General features: G+C 40.6%; 1 protein-coding gene across 1 annotated transcript in view; it reads left to right on the plus strand.

The window, feature by feature from the left end:
- COL20A1 (collagen type XX alpha 1 chain) overlaps window positions 1–22,032 on the plus strand; it is a 184,717-nt gene that overhangs the window by 52,527 nt on the left and 110,158 nt on the right. Inside the window, exons 17-18 of the mRNA XM_067468230.1 lie at window positions 3,878–4,020; window positions 5,367–5,499. Coding sequence (XP_067324331.1) covers window positions 3,878–4,020; window positions 5,367–5,499 — 276 coding nt within the window. The remainder of the gene's footprint in view (window positions 1–3,877; window positions 4,021–5,366; window positions 5,500–22,032) is intronic.

A 22,032-nucleotide genomic window follows, 5' to 3' on the forward strand; every position in this document is an offset into this window, starting at 1 on the left:
CAATAACTCCCATCACTGCTGGCAATTGGTTATGGTTAGGGATGTCTGAGACTGATGGCAAATATAGTCCCAAACATTGAGGGAGTAGTAGGCATGGGGAGGCATTGTCTGCTATGGCACTCTGGCTGTGTGATCCTATTCCCTTGGAGAACTGTCCTGCACCAAAACTATATTCTCCAATGTCTCAATTTCGCAAGGGCAGTCCTGATTAATCCCATGTCAACCCACTTTGTCAGCAACTTTTAAAATGTCCCAGTCTTTCATTCCACCACCTCAATTTTCCCTTTATTATCGGCTTACTTAAATTGCTTCAAACTGAGCTCATATTGCAAAGGTTTTTCATACTTATTTAACTCATCTGGGCATGAGGAAAAGGAGTGACGCCTGGCTTTTCCCAGTAGATTCAAGCAAAAGCAAACTACTGCATCTATTCCTAAACCCGAGATTCCTTTTTATTCATAACTTCTGCCATCTGGATTACACTCTGATGTTGCTTAGACACATCTACCCTACTTTTCATCTCTAAAATGTTGAAAAGTATGAAACATCTGTTGACTGTTCTCCAAACTTCGTTGGAGCCAGAGATTATAGCATGGCTAGGTTAAAGTGTTATGGAAAGTGTATACCATATGCAGTCTTGTAAATGTGTTGTCGAAGTCTTTCATGGCCAGAATCACTGGGTTTCTGTGAGTTTTCCGGGATATATGGCCATGTTCCATGAGCATTTTCTCCTGACGTTTCGCCTGCATCTGTGGCAGGCATCCTTAGAGGTTGTGAGGTATGTTGGAAACTATGCAAGTGGGGTTTATATATGCATATCTGTGGAATGTTCAGGGTGGGAGAAAGAACTCTTGTCTGTGTGAGATAAGATAAACAGATAAGAGTTCTTTCTTTTACCCTGAACATTTCACAGATCTCTAAACCCCATTTTCCTAGTTTCCAACATACCTCACAACCTCTGAGAATGCTTGCCACAAACACAGGTGAAACGTCAGGAGAAAATGCTCATGGAACATGGCCATACAACCCAGAAAACTCACAGCAAACCCTAACTCTAACCCTAACCCATTTTCCTAGCTTCCAACATACCTCACAACCTCTGAGGATGCCTGCCATAGATGCAGGTGAAACTTCAGGAGAAAGTTTCACCTGCACATAGCCATACAGCCCGGAAAACTCACAGCAACCCAGTCTTGTAAACAATGTTCCATCATCATAGATTATTTTAGATCTTCTTAAATTTTACATTGCTTTAAATTTTTTTTACTATCTCTCTCTCATTTGTAGAGCCTTTGCGATTGGCTAGTATAGAAATGTTTACATAAGTAGGCAAAGAAAACCCCTATATTTTGGCCTTAGGGTCACCATAAATCAGAAACAACATGAAGGCACATAAGAAGAGAGTTTAACTCTCTGTCCACACTCCTTGATCCATGAAGATGAAGCCCTCTCAAGCTTGATCTACACTGCCCTATATCCCAGGATCAGAACTCATATTATATGTTTATCCCAGTTTATCTGGTAGTGTAGACTCATATAATCCAGTTCAAAGCAAATAATCTGAGATCAGATCCTCTGATATATAACAGTGTAGATCCAGATGGTTCTCTTTAGGTCCCCTTCTACACTGCCATATAAAATCCAGTTTACCTACTTTGAACTGGATTATATGGCAGTATAGACTCATATAATCCTGTTCAAAGCAGATAACATTATCATCTTTGATAATCTGGATTATATGGCAATGTAGAAGAGGTTTAGGACTATTTGCTTGAGGTCCCATTTGAATATTTTTTTTGTTGGCTCCTCACTTGTCTGTCGCAGCCTGGCAGCAAAGATAGGCAGTAAGGAAGAGTCGTTGAGACTATAGCTGAAGTCTGAGGAGTTGTGGCTTTACAACAGGGAGGACAGATTGACTTTAGACCCTAGGATACATTAACAAAGGACCTGGCTTGTTCTCCATCCTTGCTTTTTAGCCGTTCCTATGAAGGAAAGCCAATGGCGAATCTTGCTAGGCAGATTCATTTGGATATCTGCACAATAACTCCAGTTGCAATCCCAACTAAAGAAGATCCATGGGGTCAAATCAACATTTATGTAAATGCCTCTTATTCAGTGGATTTCCATTTAGAATTGGATTTAACTCTTCCTGTCTGAAAGGATGTTCTAGTCTGCAGCCTTCTATGGCCAATGATGAAGGATATTCCAGCATATTTTGGGAGCATAAGGTTTGGAAAAGATTTGCCTAGTTGATGTCCCAATGACTAGCTCTGTTCTCTTACCAATTGGGACAGATGAGTACAGTATTGGAGGTTCTTATTCTTGATACTAGTTATGACATTAAGCATTTCCATTGTGGAGAATAAGCCTTTGGTGCCTTCTGGGAGTGATGTGGGAAGCACATTAGGTGGATTGTTAGAGTTTTACAACCAGTAGATCAGTAGTCCTCAACCTTCCTAATGCCACGACCCCTTAATACAGTTCCTCATGTTGTGGTGACCCCCAACCATAACCCTAACATTATGAATCGCCATGTAAATAATGAACTGCAGGATGTATTTTCATTCACTGGAGCAAATTAGGCACAAATACTCAGTATGCCCAAATTTGAATACTGGTGAGGTTGGCAGGGGGATTGATTTTGCCATTTGGGAGTTGTAGTTGCTGGGATTTATTGTTAACCTGTAAACAAAGAGCATTCTGAACCCCACCAACAATGGAATTGAACCAAAGTTGGCACACAGAACTCCCATGACCAACAGAAAATACTGGAAGGGTTTGGTGGGCATTGACCTTGAGTTTGGGAGTTGAAGTTCACCTATATCCAGAGAGCACTCTAGACTCCAACAATGATGGATCTGGACCAAACTTGGCACTGATACTCAATATCCCCAAATGTGAACACGCATGAAGTTTTGGGGAAATAGGCCTTGAGATTTGGGAGTTGTACTTGCTGGGATTTATAGTTCACCTACAATCAAGGAGCGTTTTGAACCCCAACAGTGATAGAATTGGGCCAAACTTCCCACACAGAGACCCCCATGGCCAACAGAAAATAATGTGTTTTCTGATGGTCTTTGGCGACCCCTCTGACACCCCTTTGCAACCCCTCCAGGGGTCCTGACCCCCAGGTTGGGAAACACTGCAGTAGATGAACTTGAACCCCAGACAAAAATAACCACAGCACCAAACTAGTAGCCAATAGGAGCATTGTGTATAGGTTCCAAATTTTAGTCCTGACAAGTTAGAAGGGAGTCACTGCCAGTTCTGAGAATATAATAGACTTCAATCTTTTTAACCAAATAGAAGGCCAGGAATGCCAAAATCACCTGCAAAAAGCAAGTTTTATATCACTGAAGTAGGTTACAGATAAAACCTGCTGATAAATTTTAAGGTAACCTAAGGTACCGTACAGGGACAAAAGTAATGGGTTTCTAGAAAAAAAGCAATGCTCTTTGGAATGGTAATAAAGCCTGTCTGGATGTATCAAAAAGTTCTGTTGGTAAAATGTCCAATAAATATGTGAAAAAGAATGGGAATGAGAATATTTTCCTCCTTTTCTCCTTGAGTGCCCTTGTTGAGGTTTTTCTGCAGTTAGAAATGTCAAATGGATTACGTCTTCTCTCTCAAATGAAATAATCATGCTTTAATTAATGGTTGCAAAATATTACCTGCTGGCCCTTCAGGACAGGTTTTTGTCATTTGAGGTCTGCAAAAGTGAAAGATATTCTGGTTAAGGACAGCTGCCCAGTTGCCAGTCGGTTCCCTCACCATCTGCTCCGGAACGTGGCTGCAAGATGGCTTTGGCTCCTGGTGACAGGGACAGAACAAGGGGAACCTGAAGTTCAATTTCTTCCTTTGCTCCTTTGCCTCTCAGTGAAGGTGCCACCCCCGAGCCACCTGAAGGTCACTGAGCTCTCCGGCAGTGAGGCCAGGCTGGATTGGGAAGCTTCGGCAGCCTCTGACGTGGTTGTCTACCAGGTCAAGTGGAATGTGGTTGGTGAAGAGAAGGCACAGGAGGTATGGCAACTTTTCGGGGGTGGGGTGCTGGTGGTTGTTTTGCTGGGACAGGCACACTCAGGAACTTGGCCATAATTGCCTCCTTGAAGACATTGAATGGCTGCTCCACTCCTAAAACAAAACCTGTCCAAGAATGAAGTGCTGAAAGTTGCCCTGATTTAATTCCTTTAAGGGTGACTCTAAAAATAATTACATATTTACTTATGTATAAGTTGAAAAGTTTTGGGGGCCAAAATTATGGATTTTGATGTCACTCCTTTCTGCTTAACATAAAATATGCATTTTTTCAAAGGACTTGACACCATTCCTCACACCTGTTTCAGTCAGTCATTGGCAGGGAAATTCTCATTTGGAATGATTAAGCAGTGCCAGAAAATTGTTCAAATTTAAGGCTGGTTCTACATTCTCAAATCATCAATGTAGGCTAAAGCCCTATGAGGAGTGGCTAAAGGAGCTGGGCATGTTTAGCCTGAAGAAGAGAAGGCTGAGAGGGGATATGATAGCCATGTATAAATATGTGAGAGGAAGCCACAGAGAGGAGGGAGCAAGCTTGTTTTCTGCTTCCCTGGAGACTAGGACGCGGAACAAGGGCTTCAAACTACAAGAGAGGAGATTCCATCTGAACATGAGGAAGAACTTTCTGACTGTGAGAGCCGTTCAGCAGTGGAACTCTCTGCCCCGGAGTGTGGTGGAGGCTCCTTCTTTGGAAGCTTTTAAACAGAGGCTGGATGGCCATCTGTCAGGGGTGATTTGAATGCAATATTCCTGCTTCTTGGCAGGGGGTATGGCCCATGAGGTCTCTTCCAACTCTATGATTCTATGATTCTATGATTCTATGATTCTATGATCAGTTTGAACTGCATTATATATACAGTGTAAAACTATACAAGACAAATCAGTGAGATTCAAACTGCATTATATGGTTCTACACTGATCACATAATGCAGTTTAAATTGTATTATTTGGCAGTGTAAAGCCAGCCTAAATGGATGACCCTATCTGCTTTCAGTACTGGGCGGGGGGGGGGGGGGGTGTACAGGCAAAATAGAAGTACTGGATTTCTTGGGCTCACAATATAATCATGGTTTCAAGCAAATATATTTAGAAAATTGAATGAGCGGAAAAGGTTAAGGATCTTTTCCAACCACTGCACCTGTAAGTGATATCTGATCATCCAATGCTGGTTTAATTATTTTTTATGTCAAGAGATCAACTCATAATTCAAAGATGGCATCAGTATGGGTTTGGAGGTACTAACCTTTGCTGCCTTGCCTTCTCTTTGTAAAAACCACCCAATTATGCAGAAGATTAGAAACCAATTTATCTTTTCCCTTTTTTGTCCATAGCTGTCTGTTGCTGGAAATTTGGCATCTTCCCTTTTGTCTGGTCTGAAGAAGAACACTGAATACCAGATATCAATTTGGGCATATTACAAAGATGGAGCTCGGAGTGATGTTGTCTCCATTCGACACAGAATCAGTAAGTGACCAAGATTGTGACAACACTCATATGGAGAACTGGGAATGCTGTGATAATAGATGGCAGAGTGTTAAGCCATGAAATGCAATTAGGGGAAGGCTGTAATAATGTCTGGCAGCTGGATGTTGGATGAGAAAGGAGGAAAGTGCAAGCTTGGATCACTCTCCACTTGTTTCTATGCCTAGTCAGGTGCTGTAGTGAAAACCAAATCTGATGTAGCTTTTGCAATGACTGTGTTGGCTAGAGGATTTTGGGACTTGTAGTCCAAAAACTAACATTCTCAAACATGGGACCTGATTAAACATGTGATACCTGAATGCAAACATATACTTTTCTGCTCAGAAGCAAGTCTGTGAGTTTTCAGAGGTGCTTTGTCTGAGATAGAGGGTCTTGGCCTAAATTTTTACATAAACATCTTGAACACATAGAGCTGTTTTGTAGAGATGGAAGTCTTTGGGTATTTCATTCTTATTTTCATTCTTATTTCAAATTCCCTTCCCTGCTGGGTGGGATTATAAGAGTTTTGTGTATTTTGGAATGATTAAAAACATTTTGAGACTTTTTGTGAAAGAAATGTGCAGAAAAAGTAGGAAAAACAATGTTTTTGCACAAAACTGGTTCTATTTACTATATTTATATTTATATACCACCCTTCTCAGTCCATAGGCTACTCGGAGCAGTTTATTTTATGCAAACTCCACCTTTTCTGTGCACTTTTTTTGCATATTATATTTTTTCAAATATTTAAACAAGCCTATCATGTCTCCTCTCAACCTCTCTTCTGAGATAAATATAATAATAATTGATAATAATAATAATAATAATAATAATAATAATAATAACAACTTTATTTTTATTCCACTCTATTTCTCCCTAAGGGGACTCAGGGTGAATTCCAGCACAACAATGGCAAACATACAATGCCTACATAAAATGCACGATACTAACATGAAATATCAGAAAACCCTCACATATAAAAGTTACCTTAAAGCCTAACATCAAATTAAGACCTAACATCAGTAAATTAAACCTGACAAATATAAATTAAACTACACGTAGTCAGACAAAATTCTATAATGACATAAATTTAATCAAGACACCCAAATTATCAAGGGTCTGGAGAACAAGCCTTATGAGGAGCGGCTTAGGGAGCTGGGCATTTTTAGTCTGAAAAAGAGAAGAATGAGAGGAGATATGATAGCAATGTATAAATATGTGAGAGGAAGCCACAGGGAGGAGGGAGCAAGCTTGTTTTCTGCTTCGCTGGAGACTAGGACACGAAACAGTGGCTTCAAACTACAAGAGAGGAGATTCCATCTGAACATGAGGAAGAACTTCCTGACTGTGAGAGCCGTTCAGCAGTGGAACTCTCTGCCCCAGAATGTGGTGGCAGCTTTTAAACAGAGGCTGGATGGCCATCTGTCGGGGGTGATTTGAATGCAATATTCCTGCTTCTTGGCAGAATGGGGTTGGACTGGATGTCCCATGAGGTCTCTTCCAACTCTTTGATTCTATGATTCTATGATTAGTGTTCAACAGCCAGCAAGGGTTCACAAAATGGTATGGGTTGGTTATGTGGTTAAATGAGGTCACTGGGCTGGCGTGGACCAGGAAATTCCAAATACAAAAAGTTCTCAACCAGAGGCCTGGGAGTGATCTCTCAACCATCTATTCCTCCTCCTCTCCATATCCAAGTAAGTAGAAATAAGTATTCAGTTGTTTTTTTTGAATGAGAGAAGGGAGGAGGCCAGTTTTATTTATTTAGGGAGGGAGTTCCAGAGGTGGAGGAAGACCATGGAGAAGGCCCTCTCTCTTGTTTACACCAGCTGTGCTTGAGATGGGGGTGGGACTGAGAGCAGGGCCTCCTCCAATTATCACAGTGCCCAGGCTGGTTTGTAAGAGGAGATGTGATCAGCCTTATTAGTATTACTATTAGTGGTATTTGTATACCACCCTTCTCAATCTCGAAGGGAACTCAGGGCGGCTCACAGTATTGGCAAAAATCTTGCAATGAAGATGAATGCAGACACTCACAAACGTGGAAGTCTTTTGCCTTTGACCAAGAAACAAACTCAGTCATTGTTTTTTGCAGAGTTTATAAAAGAACATATATACATACAGAGTCCAAATGTTCTCTTTGAGACAGAAACCTTGTGTAACTCCAAACTCCTTCCAGTGAACTCCCCCAAATGCACCTCTCCAAAAATCCAGCTCCAGCAACCACTTTCAACAATCCACAACCACAAAGGAGTTGTACTTTGGTTCCTTTATCCCCCCTGCAGCTGCCCCACTCTGGCTGTAACTGCACAATTTTGGCCAGGTGGTTTGGCTCATTCGCTGCTGCATTGATCCTTACATCACTTACTACTTTTTCCTTCAGAAATGAACTCTAACAAAAAATTCAAAGCCATTGATAAAAAAGTATAAAACATCAATGTATTGTCGAAGGCTTTCATGGCTGGAATCACTAGGTTCTTGTGGGTTTTTTCGGGCTATATGGCCATGTTCTAGAGGAATTCTCTCCTGACGTTTCACCTGCATCTATGGCAAGCATCCTCAGAGGTAGTGAGGTCTGTTGGAGTTAGGAAAATGGGTTTATATATCTGTGGAATGATTGGGGTGGGGCAAAGAGTTCTTCTCTGCTGGAACTAGGTGTGAATGTTTCAACTGACCACCTTCATTAGCATTTGAAGGCCTGGCTGAGCCTGGGGGAATCTTTTGTTGAGAGGTGTTAAGATGTGCCTGGTTGTTTCCTCTCTGCTGTTTTGCTGTTGTCATTCCACAGATATATAAACCCATTTTCCTAACTCCAACAGACCTCACTACCTCTGAGGATGCTTGCCATAGATGCAGGCGAAACGTCAGGAGAGAATGCCTCTAGAACATGGCCATATAGCCCGAAAAACCCCACAAGAACCTATAAAACATCAAAATTGACCCTCCCCTGATAAAACATTAAACATTATTGAACACATCACATAAAATAACATCACATATCATACAAAGACATCGCCACTCCCTGTAAACAGTCCTGGAGGAAGTGATGGAAGAATATCAATACTTCACTGCAGTCAGAATAAGTGGGTAAGACTTAAGGAAACTTTAGGTCACTGAGACGCTATTTAACTCAATCACTACTGCTCTCTGTAAGACACAGGTAACAGGCTGAACTTAGTTGCATTTCCCACATTTGAAAGTGAATATAGCTCCGAACCCAGAGTACAACATGACTTATAAAAAGAACACAATCAAACATCTTCGCAAAAGGTGTCCATTGGGAAAGTGTAGTTCATTTGACTAGTGCATATATATTCATGAAGTAACTTCACTGCTCTCTACTTTGTCTGAATTAATGGAATAGACATTTGAATACTGAAGTTTGTTGCTTGTGATGACACAGCAGTCTTCTGAGACAGGTAAGCAAGGCTGTGTGAATGTGTTTAAGGTGCTGAGTCATGCTTCACAGCGGGGGCACTTTCGCAAATGAAAGAGAAGGTGCCAGAGAATCCTGCGTCAAGGTAGAGGCTGATTTTTCCTTGGTACAACAAAAGGATACGGGGTTAGAAAGGGTCCTCCCTGAAGGTTCTCTTTTAATTAACAGTTTCTGACTAATAGCTTTGTTGGCAGTGAGTGGAACACGATTCATTTAAGACCCATCCTCCATCCTTCTCATATAGCCACTTCTTTGAATTTTTGCCATTATTGAGGCTCCAATTACGAGCTGTCCTGGAATCAGCAGCAATTGTTTTGAATGATATCGATTTGTTGTTCATTCTGCTTTTGGGCTTTGTCTCTCAAAACAACTTGCAAGAGATAAAAATAACAATTTATAAAAAGAACTTTTCTTAAAAAGGAAGGAGCTGATATACATACAGTCTTCAAAAGATAGCCACCTTGAGTCCCATTATTGGGAGCAAGATGGACTCGAAATGAATATGTTAATTAAATGTTAATATCACAGTAATCAAAGTAGGCCAATCACTTAGCCAAAATGTGGTCTGCTCAAAATGAGTCAGTGGTAGGGTTTCCAATCTAAGGACCTGAACCTCTTCTTTGGTTTTCAGGGCAAGAGAGGGGAATCTTAGGGAAAGAGCTCTTTCGGGGTTGTTGTAGGTTTTCCAGGCTGTATGGCCATGTCCCAGAAGCATTCTCTCCTGACGTTTCACCTGCATCTATGGCAGGCATCCTCAGAAGTTGTGAGATCTGTTGCAAACTAGGAAAATTGGGGTTATATATCTGTGGAGAACTCCAGCATGGATGCAGGGTGAATTCTTTTCCCTTTTTTGTGTTTAGGGGGTCTTGTGGGGAGGGGGATTGGTATTCCCATAGCTTTCCACAGTATTCTAAGAAGTTGAGGAATAAAACCACTATCAAATTTCCTGGTTTGTGGCAAATTAATTCCAGGTTACCAGAGGCGGCCCTAGGTAATTTTCAACAATAAGCAAACAGTATTTGCCCCCCCCCTCCCCAACCAATCATTGATATATATTTTCAGTTCGTCGTGGGAATTCTGTGTGCCATATTTGGTTCAGTTCCATCATTGGTGGAGTTCAGAATGCTCTTTGATTGTAGGTGAACTATACATCCCAGTAACTACAACTCACATATGTCAAGGTCTATTTTCCCCAGAGAGCACCTCAAGAGCGCCCCTGGGCAAAATCAACTATACTGCAAATGCTTACTTTGCATAATGGGTTACCCAGAATGTTGTCTGGACAGCCCCCTTTTTATTGTGGAAGTTTCCATAATAAAGGGGCTGTCTAGATCCACCCCAACTGATCTATTTGACCCACTACTCTCTTCTGTCCTCTTTCACCTCTACATGTTATGTCCTGGTCCTGATATATGAAGGCCTGGAATACTCTACACAACAACCTTAGCCTTTGTAGTTCACCTAAAAGCCCAAGACCAAAATCCAATTGAACTTCCTTATTCAATTGTGTAAATTCATATTTAACACCAATAGAATTGGGATGTTCTCTTCCTCTTCCTGTCATTGTAGCCTTCTCCAGTGTCAAGAAGTGGAGGAGATTTATTGGGTGCATAGGATAAAAGTTGGACATAAAAGGGGAATTTTTGATTCTGGAAGAAGCAGTGGAATCCACTGTTCAGATCCTGGATCAAAGTCTTTCTGATAGAAAGCTACAGTCAAGGTGCCACCTTCAAGAAATCCCTAATTGGGAAGATTTTTTTTTTCTGGTAGTGTGAACCTGTGTGGTATTGTGATTTGAGCATTGGGTTTGGAGGCCAGGGATTGATCCCCACCCCAACAAATCTTACAGGGAAAAAACCTCCTTAGGATTGCCATCAATCAGAAATGTTTTCAAGGCATACAACAACAACAACAACAACAACTACTACTACTACTACTACTACAATTAACCACAATGTGCTTTCAACACCTTATCCTAAGATACAGAAAAGACACTTACCTCTTCAAATATTTCAGTTCCAGGTTCAGGTTCAAAAAGTATTCTTAAGATAAAGTCCAGAAAATGTGTATTTGGTGGAACATAACATGTGTCTTCTATTGCTAGTAGAAACCACAAGCCACGGTTCCATTTTCAGCTGAGATGTCTAAAGATCTGCCAAAAATTGTGGGGAGTTTGGTACATCACTGAGGCTAACTATACAGATTTATTTATTTATCGTGTCATCAGCCATACCATTGTATTACATTTCTAACAGAACAAAACAAACACACAGATAAAAAAAAAAAACCCAAACATAGATTTTGCAAACTTGGTAGTTGGTTAAATGTCCTTTGACCAGTATCTGGCCACTTGGAGTGCTTCTGGTGTTGCCGCAAGGAGGTCCTCCATTGTGCATGTGGCAGGGCTCAAGGTACATTGCAGCAGGTGGTCAGTGGTTTGTTCTTCTCCACACTCACATGCCGTGGATTCCACCCAGTAGCCCCATTTCTTAAGATTGGCTCTGCATCTCGTGGTGTCAGAGTGCAGTCTGTTCAGCGCCTTCCAAGTCGCCCAGTCTTCTGTGTGCCCAGGGGGGAGTCTCTCATCTGGTATCGCCCATGGATTGAGGTGCTGGGTTTGGGCCTGCCACTTTTGGACTCTCGCTTGCTGAGGTGTTCCGAGTGTCTCTGTAGATCTAAGAAAGCTATGTCTTTATTTAAGTCATTGATGTGCTGGCTGATACCCAAACTATACAGATGATAACAAACAAATCACGATAGATCATGGTGTGAAATATCAAACTGTTTAAACTCCTTGAATTGAAGTTCCAGACTCATGGTACATTTGAGAACATCCAATGTCCTAATTTTGCTTCAGTGACAGTTTTGAGTTTCATTGCAATCAGTACAGATAAAGACCTACCCCAAAGCTGGCGCTGTAAAGAGGTCTGCCAATTTGTTATTTTACTGCTGCTACATAATATTTACCACATTAATTTACTTCCCTACTGCTATAGAAAGTGTTATTTCTGATAAGTGAGGGCTGATTTATTTTATCACAGATGCACAGCTGGCTTTAGCTAAAAAAAGTTTTAAGAAATTGTAAAAAAATGTTTTACTTTTTTTTTTAACGAAGTCCTGCAAGTCCTACAACCAAAAACTCAAAACTCATGAGAGTCTTCTACACATTTCTCTTTACACTGGTATTTGATTTGACCTGCACAAGGTTTAATTTAACCCTGTAGTTTCTAGTTTCTGTTAAGATGCAAGGTTGTGCTCTTTTAAAATGAGAGATGAGTTTAAAAGACACAGGAAGAAGGACAGAGAATATTATAATGTCTGTTTGGGGAACCCTTGAAAATTGGCAAAGGGAATCTTTCAAAAATTGATGAACTTCAAAGGCCGTCACTGAAAGATTCCCGGACTCTCAAACTCAGCAGGAGGGAACGCAATTCAGTTTTCCCTCCTTTGGTATTCCCCATGAGAAAACATTCTTTTTGAAGTCTGTGAATAAAAGTGAGGCTTCTCCAAGGCCTGGTTTTCTGATGTGGAACAGAATGGCTGCCCTTCAAGTCGAGAATGAAAATGTATTGCAAGAAGCTGTGGCAGCAGAATTAGAAGCTAATAGGGAAAAAGAGTAATGAGCAAGAAGGTCATATCACATTTTCTCATCCCTGATAACAGAAGCAATATACCCTGCTGAACAAAGGAGTGTAAGTATTATTTAGAATACAACTCCTATATATGCAGGGGATACATTCCAAGATTCCCCTAAATACCTGAAATTGTGGATTGTAGCAAACTTTATATTTGGACTATCCTTGGGTTGGAATCATACCATAGAATTGCACGAAATTGCACAATCACTTTCATGGAAGACATTTTTTTGAGCCAGGGAACTGTGGATATAAAATCTGTAGATAAAAGGGACGGGAAATACTGTACTTTTTCTGATCCCATAGAAGAGTAGAAAGATCATATTTTGTTGCCCTGGGTTGCATGAAAACATGTTATGCTCAATTAAAGTTTTTTTGTGAATTTTTCACAGAAATCATAAAATGTGAGAAAGTTCCAAAAAATGTATATAACCCCATTTTATTGTACTTTGTTTTGTTTTTTTAAGTCTTTGTGGGTTGGAACAAAATAAGTAAAGATTCACACCTCCAATACAGTCATTTTAAAATACTGTGTTTGCATATATTTTTTTGGCCAGGGGCGGGGAGGGGGGCTCCTAGAATTAGCTTGACTGTGAGATTCTGGGAGTTGAAGTTCAAAAAAGAGTTATTTAAAGCTCAGCCAAAGAGACCATCCTGATGGGAGTCATAATCATTTGGAAGTTGCCAGGCTAGGAAAGGGGACCATAAACCAAATATGCCAGAGCAATTGATCATGCACTGTTTCAACTGTAGAAATTCAAGTTTGGTTTCACTTACCTACACCTGGGGACAAATGGTCTCTTTAGGAATTTGTTAGGTCCCTCAGGTGATTCTATGGCAGGGGTCCTCAAACAGAGGGCCAGGTCACAGTCCCTCAAACTGTTGGAGGGTGATGAGATAGGATTGTTGTTGCTGTGTGCTTTCAAGTTGTTTCAGACTTAGGTTTACCCAGAGCAATGACTTTGAAGGGCAGTATCTTCAAATGACTTTGAAGAGCAGTATCTGGCCACCAGGCCTTAGTTTGAGGACCCCTCTTCTATGGCATGCTTCCCTCAGAGGTTAACACCGAACCACTCTGCAGGATCTAGAAAATTCCTAGAGATGATATCTTTGGAGTTTCAAGGTCCTCCAAGGTGACTTTATGGTATGATGAAACCAAAAGTAAGGTATTTTAAAAGCTGTCAGTTTCATCTGTAGTTTCAAGTGATTGCAGTCTGGTTGGAAACCTATTCCCTGTGAATATAGGGATCTTAATGTATTTTACCTTAGATTGGGGAAAAAACTGTCAGCAGAAAATGCACATACTTTTTCAGAAACCGGCTTGATTCCTGTTTAAGAATGCTGATTCATGTCTTGGTATCTATCCCAAGTACATGATGCCATCTACATTTGGATGGGCATCATTTAATGTTTGTAGTATCGCAAAGCAAGTGTTGAGGCCTGTGAAGTCTCTGAGGATGAGGAGGGGGACTTTTTGGTGGAGTCTGAGGTTTTCACTTCTGAGCCTGTTACTTCTGTGGGGGGAAATGGAAGTGCTTGGATCAGATCTGTTGTTAGGGAAACTGAAAGTGGTTCACATGAGAATCCGTCAGGGATTGACTCTGAAAGGAATGTGAAGGAGACATGAGCTCTGTCTATAACACAATTACAGTTATGAAGAGATAGTGTGAAGCAGAGACAAATTCGTTGTTCCCAGAGGCTGAAACATAAGCAAAGGGAACCCAGATGTGAGAAAGAGTGATGTCATGGGTAGGAATTTTGAGATAATGTTCTTTGTGAGATTAATGTTAGATTTTCATCGGTCAAGTCGTCTGTCTTGGGAACTCCGAGTTAGGAGTGCTTGTCTTTGGTTCTGTATCTTGCTTTCTTGTTTAAGATCAATGCCTCTTGATTGGATTGCAATTCTTGGTTCAAGTTTTCAAGCCTTTGGATTATAGTTATGTACAAGTTTTCAAGCCTTTGGATATAATTTTGGTTTAAATCTTGAAAACCCTGGATTACAGTTTCTTGTTTTTATCTTTTGGGATTTTGGATTCATTTTCAGTGTTGGTCATTGCTATTTGCTATGATCAAGAATATCAAGCTTGTGGATATAACTTTGAAAATGCTTTTACAGTCTGGTTTGTTTTATTGTACCTTAGTGATTGCTTAGTCTGCTGATTTTAAAATGACTTTTGGATTATTGTCTACTCATTTTTGAAATTGCCTTTTCTATTATATACTCTTTTCTTAATAAACTTATTACTTATTATTGAACGGTGAGGTGTTTGGGTGAAAAGGAGTCACACAGGCACCTGGGCTACAACAAGTATATCCAAGATCCAAAGCAGAGTTTTTGTGGACATCCTGTGGAACAAAAGAACTGAAAGTTCTCCAGAAAAGAATGGGCCAGATTTACCGTATTTGTTGAGAGGCAGCAAGGTGTAGTAGTTTGATCATTAGACTACGACTTTGGAAAACATGAGCATGTCACACATTTTCAGCCTCAGAGGATGGCAATGGAACCCCTCCTGAATAAGTGTTGCTAAGAAAACCTCATAGATTCACCTTCAAGTTGTTATAGGTCAAAAACAATGTGAAGTCACACAGTAACATCCACAGCAATAATAACTTTTGATCCAGGTGAACTTTAAAAAGATATTTTCCCCTAGTAATGACCTGGGTAACATCCTTATTTGGATAGCTTACTTGTCCAATAGAAGTAATGGTAGCAAGTTTGTTATTAAACTTCACACCCCCAAAGGCACTTTTGGAAAACAAATTGAGTCTTCCTTATTCTACCATAATTTTCATAGAAGTCATTTTATTGCCTTTTTCAGCTTCCTCTTAAAGTTTTAAAAAAGTATTATATTGATTTTGTTGCCTCCTTCAACTACTGCTGAAAGTTTTTAAAATTGCAGAAATATTATATTGATTTGCTCCACACATTTTTCTTATTGCAGTTATAATATACTTTTTACAAGAAAAAGATTTTATGATTGCAATTAGACATGTGAATTTTCTGTTCGAAAAGAGGGATATAAATAAATTAAACCAACAAGCAAACAAACAAACTGCAGAAGGGCATATCTTGAGTGCAACTTTGGGGTTGTCGTTTATTTGTAAACCAGCCAAATCAGTGGGACCATAATGAGCAAAGGATGCGCAGAAGCACTGTTGAATTACTGCAATTTGACACTACTTTAATTGCTATGGCTCAAGACTATGGGCAAGTAAAGAACTGAGCTATAGTTTAGTGTTAAACTATTTCTACACCACTCTATTTTTCTTGGGCCAGACCTCACCTGGAAAATATTATCCAGTTCTGAGCACCACAATTCAAAAAGCATATTGTCAAACTGAATGTGTCCAGAGGAGGTTGACCAAAATGGTCAAAGGTCTGAAAGCAAGACCTATGAAAGCAGATGAAGTAGTTGGGACTGTTTGGCCTGGAGAAGAGAAGGTTGAGAAGAGACGTGATAATCATGTTTAAATATGGGATTGGTTTTTAATGTATCTGTGTTGTTTCGATAATTCTATGCTTATGTTTTGCGTACTCTGTATGTTGGTGTTTTGCTATTTGGAAATCACCCTGAGTCCCCTAGGGGAGATAGAGCGGTATATAAATAAAGTTGTTGTTGTTGTTGTTACTATTATCTGAAAAGATCTCATATTGAGGATAGAGAAATCTTATTTTCTGCTGTTTCAGAGACATAGTGTTCATCTATAGTTTAGAATTACTGCCGTTTGCCACCATTTTAAGTTCCATGACTAAATTCTATGGATTCATGGGAATTGTAGTTTTACAGGGTATTTAGTCTTTTTGTCAAAGAGTGTTGGTGCCTCACTAAACTCCCATGATTCCATAGCACTGAACCATGTTCTTAAAGCAGTGGTAAATTGCGTTGATTAGACATTGTACATGCATTCAAAGACATGGGGCAATGAATTCAAATTGAATTCAAATTGAATTCAAATGATCAAAGATCTGGAGAATAAGCCCTATGGGGAGAGGCTTAAGGAGTTGGGCATGTTTAGCCTGAATAAGAGAAGGCTGAGAGGAGATATGATAGCCATATATAAATATGTGAGAAGAAGCCACAGGGAGGAGGGAGCAAGCTTGTTTTCTGCTTCCCTGGAGACTAGGACGCGGAACATTGGCTTCAAACTACAAGAGAGGAGATTCCATCTGAACATTAGGAAGAACTTCCTGACTGTGAGAGCCGTTCAGCAGTGGAACTCTCTGCCCCGGAGTGTGGTGGAGGCTCCTTCTTTGGAAGCTTTTAAGCAGAGGCTGGATGGCCATCTGTCAGGGGTGATTTGAATGCAATATTCCTGCTTCTTGGCAGGGGGCTGGACTGGATGGCCCATGGGGTTTCTTCCAACTCTTTGATTCTATGATTCCATCTTAATATTTGGAATAACTTTCTGATGGTAAAAGATGTTCAACAGTGAAATATGTTTCCTTGGACCATGGTGAAGTCTCTTTTTCTGGAAAGCTTGGAACAGAGGATGGATAGCCATCTGTCAAAGTGCTTGCATTATATATTCCTGCATGGCAGAATAGGATTGGACTAGGTTGACCTTGGGGTCTCTTCCAATTTTTCTGTGATTCTCACTCAGTAGCCAATGTAGAGCGTTTTAATAGCTCTGTCCAGGTCCTGAAAACTTTAAGGCTGTGAATTTGAGTCTTTATCTGTAATGAAGCTTCCCTTATTTTCCCTGTCTTCAACTTTCCTGAGTCTTATAATATTTTCCAATGATATATCAATTTATGACTGCCTGACTTGCACTGACTTTTAGGGATAGTTTGGTTCTTTTCTTTGATGATTTCCGGACAAATAACTGCAACAAAGGAATTGTGAGGGGGTGAATAGGGGTTGTAAACTTATCATAGGGTCATTGAAAGTGGAGGGATTATTTCTCGTGGACAACAAGTTAAAAATGAGCCAACAATGTGATGTGGCGGCAAGAAAAGCCAATGGGATTTTGGCCTGCATCAATAGGAGTATAGTGTCTAGATCTAGGGAAGGAATGCTACCCCTCTATTCCGCTTTGGTTAGACCACACCTGGAATATTGTGTCCAATTCTGGGCACCATAATTCAAGAGAGATATTGACAAGCTGGAATGTGTCCAGAGGAGGGCGACTAAAATGATCAAGGGTCTAAAATGAACAAGCCCTATGAGGAGCGGCTTAAGGAGCTGGGTGTGTTTAGCCTGAAGAAGAGAAGGCTGAGAGGAGAAATGAGGGTCATGTGAGAGGAAGCCACAGGGAGGAGGGAGCAAGCTTGTTTTCTGCTTCCCTGGAGACTAGGACAAGGAACAATGGCTTCAAACGACAAGAAAGGAGATTCCATCTGAACATGAGGAAGAACTTCCTGACTGTGAGAGCTGTTCAGCAATGGAACTCTCTGCCCTGGAGTGTGGTGGAGGCTCCTTCTTTGAAGCTTTTAAACATAGGCTGGATGGCCATCTGTCAGGGGTGATTTGAATGCAATATTCCTGCTTCTTGGCAGAATGGGGTTGGAACGGATGGCCCATGAGGTCTCTTTCAACTCTTTGATTATATGATTCTATGATTCTGTCTCAAAGACTGGACCTTCTCCATTCTGATGCAGAGAGAGAAAAAAGTATAGATTAGCTGCTAAGTATGGCCAGTTGAGACCAATTTTTGCTGAGCACAAATTCTTTTCATTCCAAATTGGCATTGGCATTTACATTAATTGCACATAATTAAACACTCTGGGGCTGCCTGATTCCTTTGCACCAAGGCTGCAGAAAGTATTCAAAAACATACTCACATAGTTCCTCCTCTACAGTCTATTCCCATTTGGCTGAGATTCTTAATATCAGCCTATTGAATCTTCCCACTATTAAATAAATTGTATCTGTTGAAATTCATCATTATTGCTCAATTTATGGGACTGATGTGTGTGTGAAAAGACTGCGGGGGGGGGGGGGGGGAGTCACGTAGGGACAAGTGGGTTAAGATTATGTTAGTTAAGATCCAGTCTGTTATAGTAATGCCATTTACAGCCAGGGCACGCAGAAGAGTGTTGATGGGAATTTGGTTCCCCCAGTCTTATAGAGATGGAATAAACCTCATGGGCCATCCAGTCCAACCCCTGCCAAGAAGCAGGAAAATTCCATTCAAAGCACCCCTGACAGATGGCCATCCAGCCTCTGTCTAAAAGCTTCCAAAGAAGGAGCCTCCACCACACTCCGGGGCAGAGAGTTCCACTGCTGAACGGCTCTCACAGTCAGGAAGTTCTTCCTCATGTTCAGGTGGAATCTCCTTTCTTGTAGTTTGAAGCCATTGTTCTGCGTCCTAGTCTCCAGGGCAGCAGAAAACAAGCTTACTCCTTCCTCCCTGTGGCTTACTCTCACATATTTATACATGGTCATCATGTCTCCTCATCTTAAAGAAAAAAAGATTGAGAGGTGATATGATAACTATCTTTAAACATCTAAAGAAGGGCGGGATATAAATATGGCAAATAAATAAAGTAAAAATTCAATTTCCTCACACTAGATAGCATGCCGCAGAGTGCTTGCAAAGATTCAGAATGGGGGACGATGCCTGGCTCGAGAGCAGTACGTGTGAAAAAGATCTTGGAGTCCTCGTGGACAACAAGTTAAACATGAGCCAACAATGTGATGTGGCAGCAAAAAAAGCCAATGGGATTTTGGCCTGCATCAATAGGAGCATAGTGTCTAGATCTAGGGAAGTAATGCTACCCCTCTATTCCGCTTTGGTTAGACCATCCCTGGAATATTGTGTCCAATTGACAAGCTGGAATGTGTCCAGAGGAGGGCGACTAAAACAATCAAGGGTCTGGAGAACAAGTCCTATGAGGAGCGGCTTAAGGAGCTGGGCATGTTTAGCCTGAAGAAGAGAAGACTGAGAGGAGATATGATAGCCATGTGTAAATATGTGAGAGGAAGCCACAGGGAGGAGGGAGCAAGCTTGTTTCCTGCTTCCCTGGAGACTAGTACGCGGAACAATGGTTTCACACTACAAGAGAGGAGATTCAATCTGAACATGAGGAAGAATTTCCTGACTGTGAGAGCTGTTCAGCAGTGGAACTCTCTGCCCTGGAGTGTGGTGGAGGCTCCTTCTTTGGATGCTTTTAAACAGAGGCTGTATGGCCATCTGTCAGGGGTGATTTGAATGCAATATTCCTGCTTCTTGGCAGGGGGTTGGACTGGATGGCCCATGAGGTCTCTTCCAACTCTTTGATTCTATGATTCTATGAATCTATGATATCATGTAGAAACTAGAATTAGCTTGTTTTCTGCTGCTCCAGAGACTAGGACAAGACTGGCTCCTTCCCTGATGATATTCCGCAGGAAATTAAAGACTTGATTGTTCAAGAAGGCGTTCGAACAAGAAGTGCAATGGTTGGTAATGACTATAGGAATGGAACAACGGAAAATGATACTGGATTGTGGTTTGGATGATGAGACGACGCGGAATGGTTTCGTAGTAATGACGATGTTTTTTGTTTAATGCTGGATTGTGAATTATTTTATACTGTGTCTTGTATTTTGAATTTTGTTCTTCCTATGTTGTACACTGTGAGTTGCCCCCGGGCTGAGAACAGCGGTATATAAGCAAAGTAAATTAAATAAATAAATAAATAAATAAATAAGAATCAATGGATTTAAATTACAAAAAGAAAAAGATTCTATCTAAAGATTAAGATGAACTTATTTTCTCTAATCAAATCAAATCATTTATTTCAGTCATTGACCAGCACAGGAAATAGAGTCACATTTTCACACAAACTTGGTATGTTTGGTACATTAAAAAGAAAGGGAAAAAGGATGATCCTGCGAACTATAGACCAATCAGCCTCCTTAACACTATCAGCAAGCTATATGCTAGACATCTCCAATGGAAACTCAAAGATTGGTTGGAACAAGAAAGCATATTAGCTGAGGAGCAAGCTGGATTCAGGGAAGGTCGATCCACCATTGATCAGTGCCTAGTGTTGCAACATCTTGTGGAAAAATATTCCTCCCAAAACATAACTTCACTATATGCTGCTTTTATTGACTTTAAAGCAGCATTTGATTCCATCTCACGAGTTAAACTTTTGGAAAAACTGGAGAGTTCTACAATTGATCGCCGTCTACTATACCTAATATGGCAACTTCACGAAAAGACCACACTCAAAGTAAGATGCAACCCACAGGGCAACCTCACTGAGGCTGTTGAAACAAGCAAGGGTGTCAAGCAAGGCTGCGTCCTGGCCCCTTTGCTGTTCAACTTCTATATAAACTCCATAGTGGACCAGCTTCAAAATATGGACTTCCACCCCCCAAAGCTGGCGGGAAGACACATCTCCATCCTGCTTTATGCAGATGATGCTGCTGTACTCTCTAGAACACCCGTTGGGCTCAAAAGTGCTCTGAGAGCATCAATACAACATTGCAACACAGATCAGCTCCAACTTAATTACAATAACACCAAAATCATGGCTTTCGCTAATAGGCCCAGGACTTACTCTTGGAGCATAGATGGTCATAAAATTGAACAAGTTACATCCTTCAAATATCTAGGTGTAGTTTTCCAATCTAATGGTAGTAGAAGAGCTCATGGGGATCAAGTATCCATCACCACGCAGGGGAGCTCAATTGCCATTCTTATTTTCTCTAAGAATGAATCGATAGTGAGACACTGACTCAGAGGATGGTGGACTCGCCTTCCTTTGGAGGTCTTTAATCAGAGCGTGGAGGAACATCTTTCAGGAGCGCTTTAGCTTTGTGTTCCTGCACAACAGGAGGTAGAATAAGATCAACTCTGAGATTCTATGAAACTCATACATACAGATCAGTTCATAGGTATTCTTGACAGGGCATCATGGTTAATTTGTTCCTTTCCACAAAGAGAAGCTACAAGGAACAATGGGAAGCTTAAGGTCCTTTGAGCATCAGTTTTTGTAATCCTCTTCTTTCATTCTTATTTATTTATCTAGTTATTTTGTTTTATTTCATGGATTCCTACAACATCCAATTCTCACCAAAGTGGGCAAGAAATATGATTAAGCATACAATATAATTAAAAAAAAAACTAGGAACAGACATTCATACAAACTTAATTAAAGACAAGTTTAAAGCACCTGCCCAAATAGGAAATATTTTAACCTGGCATCTGAAAGAACACAGACTTATACAGAATGAGAAGAGATTAACCAAGACAGGAGCAAACGACAAGAAGAGAAGAATTCCAGTCCTTATCTTTCTGCAGCCATCACAATAAGGATTAAGCTGCAGTTGCATCCTGAATTTTTAAAAGGGAGGTAAAGTGTCCTCCAAGTGTTTTTCACAGTTTAAAGGCATCCAGACTGCAACATAAAGTTTATGTAATATGTAAAGCAAAAGTGAGCAAAGTGTGTTCAGGTAATCCTGAAAGTACAGACTAAAACCCAGAGTGGACTTGCCATTCCACTCACAATGCTGCCATTAGAGAAAGTACTAA

This window comes from Anolis sagrei, chromosome 4, assembly GCF_037176765.1.
Source record: "Anolis sagrei isolate rAnoSag1 chromosome 4, rAnoSag1.mat, whole genome shotgun sequence".
Classification (NCBI taxonomy): domain Eukaryota; kingdom Metazoa; phylum Chordata; class Lepidosauria; order Squamata; family Dactyloidae; genus Anolis; species Anolis sagrei.